This window comes from Mesoplodon bidens, assembly GCF_964165515.1.
Source record: "Mesoplodon bidens genome assembly, chromosome: 17".
Classification (NCBI taxonomy): Eukaryota; Metazoa; Chordata; class Mammalia; order Artiodactyla; family Ziphiidae; genus Mesoplodon; species Mesoplodon bidens.
Genome location: NC_138174.1, coordinates 20,996,523 through 21,012,367, shown reverse-complemented (window position 1 = coordinate 21,012,367; position 15,845 = coordinate 20,996,523). Strand labels below are relative to the sequence as shown.

The 15,845-nt window shown below is 49.3% G+C and overlaps 1 protein-coding gene across 1 annotated transcript in view; it reads right to left on the bottom strand.

The window, feature by feature from the left end:
• Window positions 1-1,476: 1,476 nt before the first annotated feature.
• The window catches only part of SIAH3 (siah E3 ubiquitin protein ligase family member 3), a 72,041-nt gene continuing 57,672 nt past the window's right edge, over window positions 1,477-15,845 (bottom strand). Inside the window, exon 2 of the mRNA XM_081214871.1 lies at window positions 1,477-2,223. Coding sequence (XP_081070997.1) covers window positions 1,552-2,223 — 672 coding nt within the window. The 3' untranslated portion in view covers window positions 1,477-1,551. The remainder of the gene's footprint in view (window positions 2,224-15,845) is intronic.

Genomic DNA, 15,845 nt, shown 5'->3' with positions numbered 1-15,845 from the left:
CGACCGGACATGCTTACTTTCTTCAGAACCACGAGAGACTTCCACAAGGAGAGGCCGGCAAGTTGTTCTGACAGCCGAATAAGGGAGGGCCCTCCACCTGGAGGCAGTATGGATTTTCGTGGCCTCTTCATACTGCAACGGGGCGCTGGATGCATACTGACCAGTGATAGCGTGTGTGTGCCGAATGGGGCCCTCGGAGCGTTTTAGAAGTAAGGGAAGGAAAGAGGACCCTCTCAGGTGTCTGCATGATGGGCACAGCCCTTCAGGTCAGAGGACCTGGCTGCAGCCTTCAAGTTCCTTGTGTTTGATGCCGAATCGTGGTTCTGCTTATGAGCTGTCAAGAGCACAGAGGGCTCTTTGCCTGATACAAAAGTGCTCCGGGCTTCCCTGGTGGCGCAGTGGTTGAGAGTCCGCCTGCCGATGCAGCGGACACGGGTTCGTGCCCCGGTCCGGGAAGATCCCACATGCCGCGGAGCGGCTGGGCCCGTGAGCCATGGCCGCTGAGCCTGCGCGTCCGGAGCCTGTGCTCCGCAACGGGAGAGGCCGCAGCGGAGAGAGACCCGCGTACGGGAAAAAACAAAACAAAGCAAAACAGTGCTCCAGCCCAGGGAAAGGATTGATGGATTTTATAACTTGATAATAAAGCTCTCTCAGGAGAGAACGCCCTCCCAGAGGTGGGAGATTCATTTTATCCTTCGGTTTTTCGGCTGCTTCTCTCCCCCTGCATCTTGCCCATCCTTTTCTATGACTTGCTCAACAGAAGGCAAAGAGATTTTCAAGAAAGCACCAAACCCTTGAGGCCTTTGATTTCGGAGCAGGAAAAGTTGGCCCGGGCTGAGAGCAAGCTCATAACAGCCTGCCAAAAGAGGGTTCAACCTCTGCCTGTTACCCCCAGCCCCGGGATCAATCCAGAGGACACATGGCGTGGTGGTGCCTCCAGCCCGGCGACCTGGCCTTCGGAGGAGATGCCATCTCCTTGTGTCCAGGCAGCGTGGCCCTGAGGTTCCTGGGAAGGTGGCAGACTTGCGTCTGGTTGGTCTGAAATACATACCTCCGAGCTGGCCAGGTCCCGTTCCCTAATCTGCTGTCGGCATGCATTTCAGAGTTAGCTCACTCTGAAATAGATTAAAAAGAGAAGGAAGAAATGATTTGGACGCTAAGTCTCCTTTCAACCCCAAGAGTCTGCTTTGTGACCTTGGTGACTTTTGCTCAGTTTAGAAGCAGCGGAGAAGGGAATTGCAAGGAGAAGGTGGTGAGAAATCACCATTCTGACTGAATCCGATTAAAAGTGTTCTATAAAACGATACCAACAAATCAGGACAAACCTCACACCCAGATCTTGAATCACAAGATGTTTACGTAATATAATGCCCATGGCAGACGAATACCAAATACCACAAAGTACCTGAGACAGAAAAGGAAAGGAAGGAAGGAGAGAAGGAGGGAGAAGAATAGAAAGGAGCCTGGAGTCCTGGCCTTCGGAGATCCAAGGGCCCAGGCAGAGTTCCTCGGGGAACGGGTGGCTGCACGTGACCGTCCGGGGCCCCTGCTTCACATCGCAGCTTCCGAGGAGCAGACCTCCGTCGCCGCAGTGATGGCAATCCCGATGGCGAGGCTGCCGTTGTCGGAGAAGAGCTGGGCCAGCGACGTGTTGAGGACGAGGCAGTCCCCGTCAGTGATCACCGAGTCCACACACTCCAGCACAGAGCGGGGGGTGGCCTCCCACTTGAGACGCCGGTGGTTTCTGTTGAGCTCCAGGCGGTAGGTGAAGCAGTCGGCCTGGGTGGGGGTCCCGATGAGCAGCATGGTGGCGAAGAACTGCGGGTGCCCTGCGTGCCTCTCCCGTTTCCTGAGCACCAGCAGAAAGTGGTGGCCGAGGCAGGAGTGCATGATGATCCAGTCAGCCGGTGCCGGGAGGTGCATGTCCGTGGCCAGGAAGACGATCTCGGCTCCCTGGAGGATGTCCACCCTGTGCACCTGCCGCAGGTGGGGCACCACCACCTCCAGGTGGCCTTCCCACTGGCAGGAGAACAAGGGGCAGGTGCAGGGCGTCACCTGGGCAGCGTGTAGCCCCGCCTCCTGGTGCGGGGGGTGGTGAGGGCGGGCGTGGTGGCGGAGGTGGGGCTGGCGGGCGTGGTGGCGGAGGAGTGGGGGGAGGAGGTGAGGGGGGAAGCTGCCGGGCTCCGGGGCGCTCTGGGTGACGGTGCGTCGGCCGGACACATACTGTAGGCGAAAGAGAAGAACGTTAGTGGCGGTGAGATCAGTCTCTCAGCCTGGCTGAGACTCCCCCGGTGTTCCGAATGTGGAAAGCAGAGTGTCCCGTACCAGTAGAGAAAGCTCTATTTCTTAAAAAAATGAGACCTGCCAGACTGTTTTCCAAAATGGTAGCACCATTCTACATCCCCATCAGCCATTTAAGAGAGTTCCAGTTTCTCCACATCCTTGCCAACACTTGTTATTATCTGTTTTGACATATTTTAATGAGACAGAATTCATTGTTTTGAATGTTTTGCCAGATTTAGATGCTGAGGTCTTCTCCAAGTCATTTCATTTCAGTATAGAATGTCAATTTACCCAATCGGAAATAGAAGCTCCTTCAAGAGATTCCTCCTGCAAGAAGAGATTTTCCAAATGTATTAGTATATTTAAAAAAGAAAACAGAGCTTCCCTGGTGGCGCAGTGGTTGAGAGTCCGCCTGCCGATGCAGGGGACACGGGTTCGTGCCCCAGTTCGGGAAGATCCCACATGCCGTGGAGCGGCTGGGCCCGTGAGCCATGGCCGCTGAGCCTGCGCGTCTGGAGCCTGTGCTCCGCAATGTGAGAGGCCACAGCAGTGAGAGGCCCACGTACCGCAAACAAAACAAAACAAAACTTTAAAACAATGAGGGACGTGGTGGATGCCTTGGGTGGTTGACATTCTGAAAACTCATCCAAGAAAATGCAATATTTATGCCTTTCTGATTCTTCAATTAGGTACTCAGGCAATTTTCCCCTTCAAATAACTTGCATTGATGGTCATTAGTCATAAAGAAAAAAGAAATCAATGCTTTTCTGCTTTTTTGGTACTGTTGATATTTTTGTGCAGGGACTGGAAGTCAATGGATTTTTTCCCCTCTGTTTTATCATTACTATTATTTTGAGAACAAAATTTTGGTAAATACCTATTTGTCCTTCCAGTGCTGCCAGGGGTTGTGCTATACACGGTGCCCTTCTGGGTAGTAAGGCAACCATGGGACCCCGAGCTGATTGTGTGCAGCTGGACCACGGTCCCCAGGGCGGGAGCCTGAGCTATGACTCCTGGGACTTTGCCCCACCAGGCACACTTCTGTCCTGCTTTAGGCTCACCGTTCCAGAACAACTGGCCAGGGGCTCACCACTAGGCAGCTTCCACCCTGAGACTCTCTTGACCTTTTGTTCTTCACGACAGTGTGCCCACCAGTGCCCCCAAGACATCAGGAGCTGTGACAACACTTTCTGATCGGGTATCAGTAAACATTTACTGAGCACCTGCCATGACCAGACCCTAGAGATACAGCTGTGAGCAAAATAAACACTGTGTTTCTCGGTGTAGGTGGTACCGACATTAGTACGTATCTAATTAATTATGGTTTTGAAAAGGATCCTGCCTGGCATGAGGACTGTGATTCCTGTTTTTCAGCTGAAGAAGCAGGCTTCAGTCGTAACATGCCCAAGGTTACAAAGCTGGGAAGTGAAAGATGGGATTCATTTTCACGCCTCATGACTCTGAACACAGCAACTGCCCTCCCCTCAATAATCCCACCTCCAGCTCCCTCCCCCATTCTTTGAGGTTTTTTTCTTTAATTAGTCTGTGGGATCTGGGCTGTGCAGGGGAGGTGGCTGGTCTGCAGGGTGCTCCAGGCATGAGGCGTTCACGTGGCAGCCTTCCCTGGGCTGCCCTCAGATTCGCTCTCCAAGCCCCTCTGGACTTCGGGTGCCTTTGGGCACTTGGCTCGCTTCGGTTCCTTCCCAGCATGTAGAGGACCAGGGTGATGGGTGATGGTCTGTCTTTCATACTCATCACTGTTGCGGCCAGTCTCTATCTCCCTGGGCTCAGAGAGTGGCTGAGAGTGGAGGCCTGGCGAGCTTCCCTTTCTTTAGAGCACCCAGACACACATACACACACACTGGGGGCCCGACTAGCTCTGTTCTGGAGTTGTTCACCCCCGCTCTCTCCCCTGCCCGGAGCCCAGCCGACCTGGAGGGTGAGCTACAGGGCCCTTCCAGTAGCTCCTGCGTAGCAGCTACTGGGCAGCCTGTCGTCACCCATCCTGCACACCCGCCAAGCCACCTGTCCCAAGGGGGACAGTGTCTTCCCCTTGATGGAAAGGCTGTGTTCCGGAATCCTGCTAGTGATGGGTCTGACTCAGCCTTTAGTGTTAAATATGGGAAAGGGAATTAACTAGTATGTAGCATCTACTAAGTGTTAGGTGCTGTGGAAAGTAGATTTTTTTGTGTGTCATTATTTTATTTAATTTCTCACAGAAAAGATCAATTTTCTTACTTTTTAAAAAAGTTAAATCTGGCTTAGTTCCTACCTGCTTGCTGGTGGCTGATATCGTTTAGTCAATGGGTGAAGGAGGGGGGCCAATTCCTAGGATCCCTTGGGATTGTACAAGTAGCCCAGGCTCATACACTCCACCAGCCAGATGCAAGGACCCCTCCCAGGTCCTCCCAACAGGCCCGGCAGAAGATCAGCCTCTTCTGTTTCGCTCAAGAGGACCTGGTGTTGGCTTCTCATGGAAAGCCCCAAATGCTGTCCCCTCTCCCAGCCTCTGAGAAGCCCCCCACCCTCATTTAGGTCACAGCAGTCACGAGAGAAACATGTTATGTGTGTCTTCTAGATGAAGAAACGGACACAGAGAGGTTGAGTCACTTGCCCAGGGTCGCACAGCTTATAAGGGGTGCAGATGGGAATGGAGCCCAGATCAGTTAAAGGTGATATAGATCATAGCCTGGGAAGATCACCAGCTGGATGTTGGCCAACTTTGGTCTGTTCCACCGTTTACTTGTCCAGCAGCCTTGATTAAGTCAGTTGCCCCATCAGCAAAATATTTACTTCATAGGGTTGTTAGGGGATCAAATGAAATAGTGCCTGTCAAACAGCTTTAATAACCACATCAAGTATTACATCAGTATGGCATTTCCATTTGGATACAGTTTGGGGTGAAGCGTTTCGGTGGCCTTCCCCCTCAGTCCATGGCTGCCTGCCTTGGTCCTGGTCAGCTGACCCTCACACCTGGGCAGCACTCTGGGTTGGACACAGGCCACCAGAAGGGTCTGGAGACCCCAACATAGCACTTGGCTGGGGCCTCCTGTCCAATGCCGATGCATGATGACGGAATATCCAGAAATTCCCATCTCAGAAATGGCCTCTGGGCTATTCTCTGCCCTTCTGCAGACCCATCTTCCATCTTCTCCATCCTGTTCTGTGCAGCTAGTATCAGAGATGTGAAATCAAAGTAAGGAGGGCATGAGGAAGAAACACATCGACCTCCCTTTCTTCCCCGACTCCAATCTCCTGCCAGTGCTTCCCATTGGCTAAACGCAGTCAGAGACATAGCAGACATAGCAGAAGGAAGCCCAGGAAGTGTACTCAGCGAGGGTCAAGCCCCCGTTGGAAATGGCCCTTCACCACTGAGAAGCACGTGTGAAGAGGGAATGCCCACCTGTATGCAAATGTCTCAGTTCCCTCCTTTGTGATGTTAGCTGATCCGACCAGTCTGGGCCTCCTAGGCTGAGCTTTGATGAGGCTGACAGGGGCGAGGCAGGGAGGGCTAATATATGCCCACAATCATTAAGCCGTTCGGCAAGAATGGATACACCAGCTGACACGTGCACCGCCTCAGCACAGGCTGAGAACACTGAGCAGAGTATGATCCCAGTTCCTGTCTCAGTAGCTCACTGTGATTAGTATAATATAACACAATGCAAAAATGCAGGACCGGAGTGTGCCAAGTGGGGGCCATAGCTATTCTAGTCAGTGCCAAGTGCTATTTACCCTGGGCGAAGCAGGAAGGGTGATGCTCTAACAAAGTAGGCAGAAGGTTTGCTGATGGGGTGAATAACAGGTTCCAAGGAGCTGGATCTGAAAGACCATGGGATTTCTAAGAAATGAAAAGTTCCAAGTGGCTGTCACTAGAGGCTCTGCCAGAGATGGTGAGGAGGAGGGCTGGAGAGCAGTCCGACCGTATTGCCAAAGTCTTGGCACGGAGATGACACCCAACACTCAGGGGCCATCCGTAGGAGGGCCCAAGGGACACAGCTTCACACTTGAGGGAGCCCCTGTGGGCAGCATGATGGCCCAAGCCCACCAGCAGAGCCGGTTCCAGCTGTCACTCAGGATGGGGCAACAGTGAGTCCTGGCACTTGTCCAACCCCTGGACCCTAGGCTTGGTCATTCCACCCAGACTCTCCCCTTGCTTCCCTTTGGCCTCGTCTTCCACTGGCCTTTCCGTTGTTTAATTGCTGCAGGGTAACGGAGCAGCCAGTGGTATAATCCAAAGTGACTGAAGTGAATGACTATGCAAATAAAGCAAGACATTATAAACTCACGGAGAGCCCTGCGCTTGCTGTGCCCTGAGAAGGCGCTAAGAATAAACACAGCCTTAATTCTCCATTTCTTCCTGCTCTATCTTCTGATGCAAAATATGTTTCATTTAAATGATCTTCGGGTGAGCGAGGTCACAGGGCTGCTGGCAGGGAGAAGGGATTCTTTTAATTGGCAAAATGCTAATCGCTTTGGAAAATGAATTCTAATCTTCCCATCTGATACAGTGGATGTGTGAGTAATTACTTTCCTTCACTAAACGGTTAATGCAACATTAGTGATTACATTAATTAAAGCTCTTACGGGCTGATAAACCCCTCAGTCCGTCTGCGGATGTCTTCCTTCCATTGGCCATATTTAAATTCCCATTTGGAAGAGAGATCTTGAATTAACCTTTAGAATAATTCGCAAAATTGGGTTTAGAAGTGTTAGGCTTTATGGACTGGGTATCATTCTCTCCCCAAGCATTAGTGAGACCATTTCCACTGAGGGTGTAATTGAATTTAAAAATGCCTTCCTTAATTTCATCAGCCACACTCCCATGGTTGGTAATGGCTCTCCCTCCAAATCCTGGCATCCAAAGAGGAAACCTGCCCCTGGAAAGCCACGTGACCCTTTCTCCAGCATCTGTTCCCTCTGGTCAGCGAGCTCACTTGGAGGACTGCTTTCTCCTTCCACTTGATCCCAGGAACTGTGCCATGCTAATTAATGCATTTCAGCTGAAGGCAGATTTTTTGCACCCAATTTCAAATGACAGGCATGTGCAGGACTTCCCTGGTGGTCCAGTGGTTAAGACTTCTCCTTCCAGTGCAGGGGTGTGGGTTCGATCCCTGGTCGGGGAGGTAAGATCCCACATGCCTTGCAGCCAAAAAAGCCAAAACATAAAACAGAAGCAGTATTGTGACAAGTTCAATGAAGACTTTAAACATGGTCCACATCAAAAAGAAAAATGCTTAAAAAAAAAACGACAGGCATGTGCTTTGAGTTTTCTCATGCCCTTATTTGTGAGAATTAATGAAGTGAAGCTTTCAGTACAGGGGGGAAGGGGAAAGGCAGCAATGCTATCGATGTATCTCACACACAGGAGAGAAGAGCGGGGAGGAGTGACATTTCAGGGCAGGTATGAGAACATTGGGATAAAGTCAAGGCTGGAACTTAGTTGGGAATCAGGTCTGCAAAGAAGGGAGGCTGATACGACCCAGCAATCCCACTACTGGGCATATACCCTGAGAAAACCATAATTCAAAAAGAGTCATGTACCACAATATTCATTGCAGCTCTATTTACAATAGTCAGGACATGGAAGCAACCTAAGTGTCCATTGACAGATGAATGGATAAAGAAGATGTGACACATATATACAATGGAATATTACTCAGCCGTAAAAAGAAACGAAATTGAGTTATTTGTAGTGAGGTGGATGGACCTAGAGACTGTCATACAGACTGAAGTAAGTCAGAAAGAGAAAACTAAATACTGTATACTAACACATATATATGGAATCTAAAAAAAAAGGTTTTGAAGAACCTAGGGGCAGGACAGGAATAAAGACACAGACCTACTAGAGAATGGACTTGAGGCCACGGTGAGGGGGAAGGGTAAGCTGGGACGAAGTGAGAGAGTGGCACTGACATATGTACACTACCAAACGTAAAATAGATAGCTAGTGGGAAGCAGCCACATAGCACAGGGAGATCAGCCCGGTGCTTTGTGACCACCTAGAGGGGTGGGATAGGGAGGGTGGGAGGGAGACGCAAGAGGGAGGAGATACGGGGATATATGTATACGTATAGCTGATTCACTTTGTTATACAGCAGAAACTTAACACACCATTGTAAAGCAATTATACTCCAATAAAGATGCTAAAAAAAAAAAAAGAAGGGAGGCTGGAACCTAGTTGGGAATCAGGTCTGCAGAGAAGGGAGGGTATCTGTACCCGCTCCAGGTCCCACTCTGTAGTCTTTAAAAATCCCCTCCGGGGCTTCCCTGGTGGCGCGGTGGTTGACAGTCCGCCTGCCGATGCAGGGGACACGGGTTCGTGCCCCGGTCCGGGAGGATCCCACATGCTGCCGAGCGGCTGGGCCCGTGAGCCATGGCCGCTGAGCCTGCGCGTCCAGAGCCTGTGCTCCGCAACGGGAGAGGCCACAGCGGTGAGACGCCCGCACACCGCAAAGGAAAAAAAAAAAAAAATCCCCTCCGTTTCTCGGAAGGACAGTCAAGGCTTAGTGCTCCGCGTTCCATTTTCCTGGGACACCCACCTCTGCAACCCTCTTCCGCAAAACCTAGCATGACCGTGCATATGCATATGAAACCCAGGAGGACTCTGGAAAGCTTCCAGCAAACAGTTGAGAAATAAGTTACACGGAGATAGAAAACAACAACGGGGCTTTTATTGCCCGGGATAGACTGTCTTCCTTAGACAATGTGTCTCATGCTCCTTTCCCCCCGGACGGTTATACTTAGAACACAGAATGACTGAGAGCTTCGTGTGGGCAGCATGATAATGTCTGTAATTCTCTTTAAAACGCTTTCACAGAGGGAATGTGATAGGAATGTGTACATTTTTTTTTTTTTTTTTTTTTTTTGCGGTACGCGGGCCTCTCACTGTCGCGGCCTCTCCCGTCGCGGGGCACAGGTTCCGGACGCGCAGGCTCAGCGGCCATGGCTCACGGGCCCAGCCGCTCCGCGGCACATGGGATCCTCCCAGACCGGGGCACGAACCCGTATCCCCTGCATCGGCAGGCGGACTCTCAACCACTGCGCCACCAGGGAGGCCCGGAATGTGTACATTTTTAACCTACACTCCAGGGGCTATCAATTCCCTAATCAGGAGTTCTCACTTCAAGGTGATCGCCTAACATTTTATCCAAAGATCACACTCCAGAAATAACGACTACAGTTGCTTCAATTAGTATCTGTATTTCTGATCCACACCAGATGCTGCTAATTAACATTTCCACAGAGGTTTCCATTGGCGAAATTAGTAGTTTGTTAATCAGCATAGTAGATGCTAGAAATGGACTCTCCTTGGTGAAATTCCTGGTTTTCAAGCTACGAAGATTGTTTAAAACACTTCAGAGGAATCCCACACTTTAGGGACGAGCCGGGGAGCTTGTTCCCTGACTATTCGTGACTCTGGCCACTGAGTCAAGGACTTACCATGGTCTGGTACCATCTCTAAGAGTATCAGAATCTTGCTCCTGGGAGATCACTGCATACAAACTTTCCTCACTGGCAATTAAAATTATGTAAATTGAGCAAGGAGACACTTGTTAGCAAACACACAGAAGCCTTGAGTCCTGAGCTACATATGCCAGAAATAAAAAAGAGGAAAGTGAGTTATTATTGTGAAAAGAGGAAGATAAAAATGTGGGTGGATCAAATTTTTAGAACCCAAGGTCCATGGGTGAAAAACAGTGAAAGGGATTCATTCATACAGATGTCTACACCGGCACTGGTCCTATGGTCTCAAAAGGCTCGTGACTCAGCTGGTCGTCTTATAAATTCAGACCCTGGCTGTGTGAGAGGCTGGGAAGAAATGTGTGGACGACATTGTGAAAACCAAAAATATGACTCAGTCCTCAAGCACCCCAGGCCTTTCTTTAGTTCCTAGATCCTGGCCCACGGCCGCCCAGCGTGCCTCCATCATGGTCCCAACTGGTGTGGTCGCTTTGGGACCACCAGCGCCTGTAAGACGGGGATGCTGCATCCCTCCCTGACCTGAGGAGTCAAGCAGTGGTCAAGATCTGTCCGTACAATTCATTTCTTAATTTCAACTCGTTTTGAAAATCACTAGTGCGTGGCTTTCTCTTCTTAGCTAGGTTGGAAGTCAGAGGGCAGAGACAGGGTTTAGTTTGCCCAGTGCTTAGCCCCGTGATGGGCAATGCCAGCACCGTGCAGTGTCTGGCATCTACTAGACTCCCTGCATATTTGTTGCTTGAATGAATGAATGAACGATTCATAAATGCACCCGCGTCCTGCACTGTATCCAGGGAAAGGCTGCTTGTCTTCAGTCAGAGGCTCTGTTCTCTACCCTCCCTTCCTGTAGACGTATGTGTGGCGTGGCGTGTGTGTGTGTATGTGTGCGCACGTGTGCGTGAGTCCATAGCTGTTGGCTTATCAGGTAGGTCTCCTGGTGGCTTCTCACCCAGAACTCGACAGTGATGGGACAATGGGACCTGACCAGGAGCAGGACACTGATACGTATCCAGCTGCCATCATGGAAAGTCAAATAACAGCCTCCAAGAAGGAACTTCTCATGCCAGTGAGGTACTTTCTTTGCTTTGACTTTGTATAGAGATTATTCGGAGTCTTAGGCATTCCCTTTATCAATAGCAGATTGTTTCTTACAATTTGTTTGGGAAGGACAGTCTGCTGGATCAACCCTGGATCCAGCAGACTGACTTAGATGGTCTTAATCGAACCCTCTTAGATTGGTCTAGACCTGCTTTCCCCTCTGGCACTTCAGCAGGACCAGTGACCTAACTAAAGGTTGGATGCCCCCATACTTCCCAGTTTCTGTTAACAGTCATCAGGAAGTAACTTGAGTCCAACCAAAGATTATGGGCCCTCCCCCAGTTTTCCCCTTCCCTGTAAGGTGGGGGGACTAATGGGTTGTGCCCACCCAGTGCCCTGAACTGGCCCTTCCAGACCATACTCCAGATAACTGGGATCCTGGAATTCCCTACCCAATGGCTCTGAGTCAGCTTCTGGGAGCCTGTGCTATTTCTGGGATCCATTATCCAGAAGGCGGACCGTTAGTCATGAGATGTGGCCCATGGGGGACTATTTGGGGCTTGGATGTGTGGGCTAGGGTGTCCACTTGCCTTTGCCTGGGACTCATTTCAGTGCAGGATGAAGCCTCATTAGGAAGAAAGTGAGACGGGTTGCGGACTGGGGGCTGTGGCCATCCAGATCGTGATGAAGGGATAATTATTAAAGTAGGAGGGGACACCATATTTTAAGTGTCTCTCACCTTGATCTTTTAAGTGTTTAGACATGCAGTGTGTGGGCCTCCGCCTTCACTTTTGCCTAGAGCCCCGCAAACGTTAGGGGCGGGCCTGCAGTCAAACCACACAGCAGAGGAATCCTGCTCATTTCCACTTATTCTTTGACTCTGCCTTTTATCTGCGAGGTTTTGAGCATGCTAATGAGTTTTATGAATCTTGCAGAGGAAAGACCTTTCCTGAAAAGCAACTTTGTGAGTAGTCAGACTTTTATATCTGCAACCAGCAAGTGAAACCCAGGGTCTGTATGAGCAATTTAAAGGTTAGGATTTGATTACCTGAAGACCCATTAACTGCAGGGATCTGGGTAGGATTACTTAAGGACCCTGGGGATGACTCAAGGGTGGTGTACATAGCATGCTGGGAGCAGTCTCACCTGATCTGGATAACCTCGGGTTGTGGGCGACAATTTTGCTCATGTACCTGATGTCGCTATGGTAGGATCCGGGGCCATAAAGTTAGGGAGGGGGGTGGGTTGCTAAAATGGTTACACATGCAAATGCAAACTTCAGAAGCAGATGTGTTGGCAGGCTACGAGTGGACCGCGGTATGTCCCGGGTGGTCTGAGACATTCTGATGGCCAGGCTGCCCCAAGGCCACATGCCACCCTTGTTTGTCTGGTTCTTTAAAGACATTGTGACCAGGAACTCCACAAATCCAGCTCTCTCCACCAGGGCTCTCAACCCTCCCCATCTCCCACCCCCGGGGTACCCTTTGGCCTGGCTAAGTTGTATTCCTCCCTCCAGTGTTCTGTACTGTTGCGTGTTCCTTTAAGACACATAGCACACTTAGGTGTTTTGCTGCTGGACCGTGATGTGAGCTCAGGTGGGTGAGTGTTGCATCTGTTTCTTCCATGCTGTATCCTTAGTGCTGGCAGTGCTTGGAACATGGTAGGAACCCGAGAAATATTTGTGGAGATGATGAACGAGTGAATCCTCTCCATTGAGCTGTCACCCTAATACAATCCAACCACTTCTCACCATCTGGCTGCCCCCACTCCAAGGCAAGTGTCACCTTACTGCCTTTCTGGGCTACTATGATAGCCTCCTGACTAGATGTAGTGGGTTGAAAGGTGGCCTCCAAAAGGTGTCCACATGGTAACCCCTGGAACTGAGAATGTGACTTTATTTGAGAAAATGGTCTCTGTAGATGTAGATAAATTAAGGATTTCAAGATGAGATCACCCTGGATTATCCAGGTAGGCCCCAAATCCAATGACAAGTGTTCTTAGAGACAGAAGAGGAGAAGACACAGACACAGACGAGAAGACCATGTGAAGACAGAGGTGGAGGTTGGAAAGATGCTGCCACAGCCAAGGAATGCCCGGAGCCACCAGAACCAGAAGCAAGGAAGGATTCTCTCCTCGAGCCTTCAGAGGGAGCATGGCCCTGCCGACAACTTGATGTTTACCATTTTGGCCTCTAAAACTGTGTGAAAATAAATTTCTGTTATTTTGAGCCACCAAGTTTGTGGTTTTGTATGGCAACCCTAAGAAATGAATACACAAGTCTTCCTGCATCCATTCTTGGCCTCATACAGACTGTAACTTTTCTCACAAAATCTTTTAATAGTTTTCCATCAGTATCAGAGTGAAACACAAACTCCCTATCCATTCCATCAAGAACCAACATACTCTAGAAGACATACAGATGGCCAATAGGCACATGAAAAGATGCTCAACATCACTAATTATTGGAGAAATGCAAATCAAAACTACAATGAAGGGCTTCTCTGGTGGCTCAGTGGTTGGGAGTCCGCCTGCCGATGCAGGGGACACGGGTTCGTGCCCCGGTCCGGGAAGATCCCACATGCCGCGGAGCGGCTGGGCCCGTGAGCCATGGCTGCTGAGCCTGCGCGTCCGGAGCCTGTGCTCCGCAACGGGAGAGGCCACACCAGGAGGAGGCCCGCATACTGCAAAAAAACAAAACAACAACAACAACAACAAAACCTACAATGAAGTATCACCTTACACCGGTCAGAATGGCCATCATCAAAAAGTCTACAAATAGGGCTTCCCTGGTGGCACAGTGGTTGAGAGTCCGCCTGCCGATGCAGGGAATATGGGTTCGTGCCCCGGTCTGGGAAGATCCCACATGCCGCGGAGCGGCTGGGCCCGTGAGCCATGGCGGCTGAGCCTGTGTGTCCGGAGCCTGTGCTCCGCAACGGGAGAGGCCACAACAGTGAGAGGCCCACGTACCGCAAAAAAAAAAAAAAAAAGTCTACAAATAATAAATGCTGGAGAGGGTGTGGAGAAAAGGGAAGCCTCCTACACTGTTAGTGGGAATGTAAATTGGTGCAGCCACTATGGAGAACAGTACAGAGGTTCCTTAAAAAACTAAAAATAGAGCTACCATATGATCCAGCAATCCCACTCCTGGGCATATATCCAGAAAAGATGAAAACTCTAATTCAAAAAGATACATGCACCCCTATGTTCATAGCATCATTGTCTACAATAGCCAAGACAAGGAAGCAACCTAAATGTCTATCAACAGGTGAATGGATAAAGAAGATTTGGTATATATACACAATGGAATATTAGTCATAAAAAAAGAATGAAATAATACCATTTGCAGCAACATAGATGGACCTAGAGATTATCATACTAAGTGAAGTAAGTCAGAGAAAAATATCATATCACATATATGTGGAATCCAAAAAAGTGATATAAATGAACTTATTTTCAAAACAGAAATAGACTCACAGACATAGAAAACAAACTTATTGTTACCAAAGGGGAAAGAGAAGAGGAGTGATAAATTAAGAGTTTGGGGTTAACAGATACACACTACTATATATAAAATAGATAAACCGTAAGGACCTATAGCACAGGGGACTATAGTCAATACTTGTAATAACCTATAATGGAAAAGAATCTGAAAACAAATATATATATATATATATATGTATTCTTATATGTATAACTGAATCACTTTGCTGAATCACTTTGCTATACACCTGAAACAAGCACAACATTGTAAGTCAACTATACTTCAATTAAAAAAAAAAAAAAGAACCAACATCCTCTGGCCCCCAGCTAACTCTCTGCCTCATCTTTTTTCCCCTGCATCCCTTTGCTACTCTGCTCTAAGCACATTGGCCTCTTGCTGTTCTTTGAACACGCTGTCTACACACTTGCCACAGGGCCTTTGCACTGTCTATTCCCTTTACTTGGAACAACACCAGCTACCCACATGGCTCACTCTCGCACTTCATTCACGTCTCTGTTCCACAACTACCTCTACTCTGAGGCTGTCCTTCACTTATCTATTAAGGAAACCCTCTCAATCCCCTTACTCTGCTTTATTTCACTTCCTAGTATTTATCAGTTCTATACAATTATAACATTATATTATAGTATATATAGTGTAGGTTATATATTTATTTGTGTACCGTCTGTGCAATGTATATTTCTTGGGACTAGGAATTTGGTTGTGTTCACCGTTGTATCTCTAGAACATTATCTGATACCTAAAAGAGCTCAGTAGGTTTTTTTGTTTTTGAATGAATGGATAAATTCCTTTGGGTCTTAAACTTTTCCATCTTAGAGAACCTGGGTAAAGTGCACGTGTCACTGGGATGTTGATATGACAGGGACTCTCCCCATTCCCCCCTCCCTCCACCCCCTGCCCCCAGGTCTCCCCATCAGAGTTTTGTCCAACCCTGACCTTGCAAATTTCTCATAGCCTGTGGCTGCTGAGACCATGAACTTCTGGTGTCTGTAGGGAGCTAGGGAGGCACTGGAGAGCAGTGTTGACTCATGTGTGTCCCTGACCCTGGGTGTATCTTTGACCTGCTTATTTGCAGATTCAAAGTAAAATGCAGCAAAAACAAACCTGAGCTCACTCTGACCAGACTTTGACCCCGGACCAGTGCTTGCGATCAGGCCTAGCTTACTGTGTAAATATGAGGCCTAGCCTCTAGGACTTTCAAGCCTGTCCCATCCTGGTTCCCAGTCTGTCTCCAAATCTCCCAGCGCTGACAAACTCATACCTACACACCTGTATTCCTCTAAATCTTCTAGGCCCAAGACGACAAGACTGTGAAAGAAGCACGGGGTCCCTCTCTGTCTGCTTAGGACCTCTGCTCAGAATTCTGGTTTCCTCCCTGAGGACTTGCCTGAGGATGACTGGGGCTGGGAATGGCCTCACTGTCAGGAAACGCCATGTCTACCCCCAGGCGTGGATGTAGCAGTCTTTCCCAGGATGATTGTCAACTTAGTATCCATGTAATAAAACCAGAGCTGCACAAACCTAGAGCAGAGAACCAGGT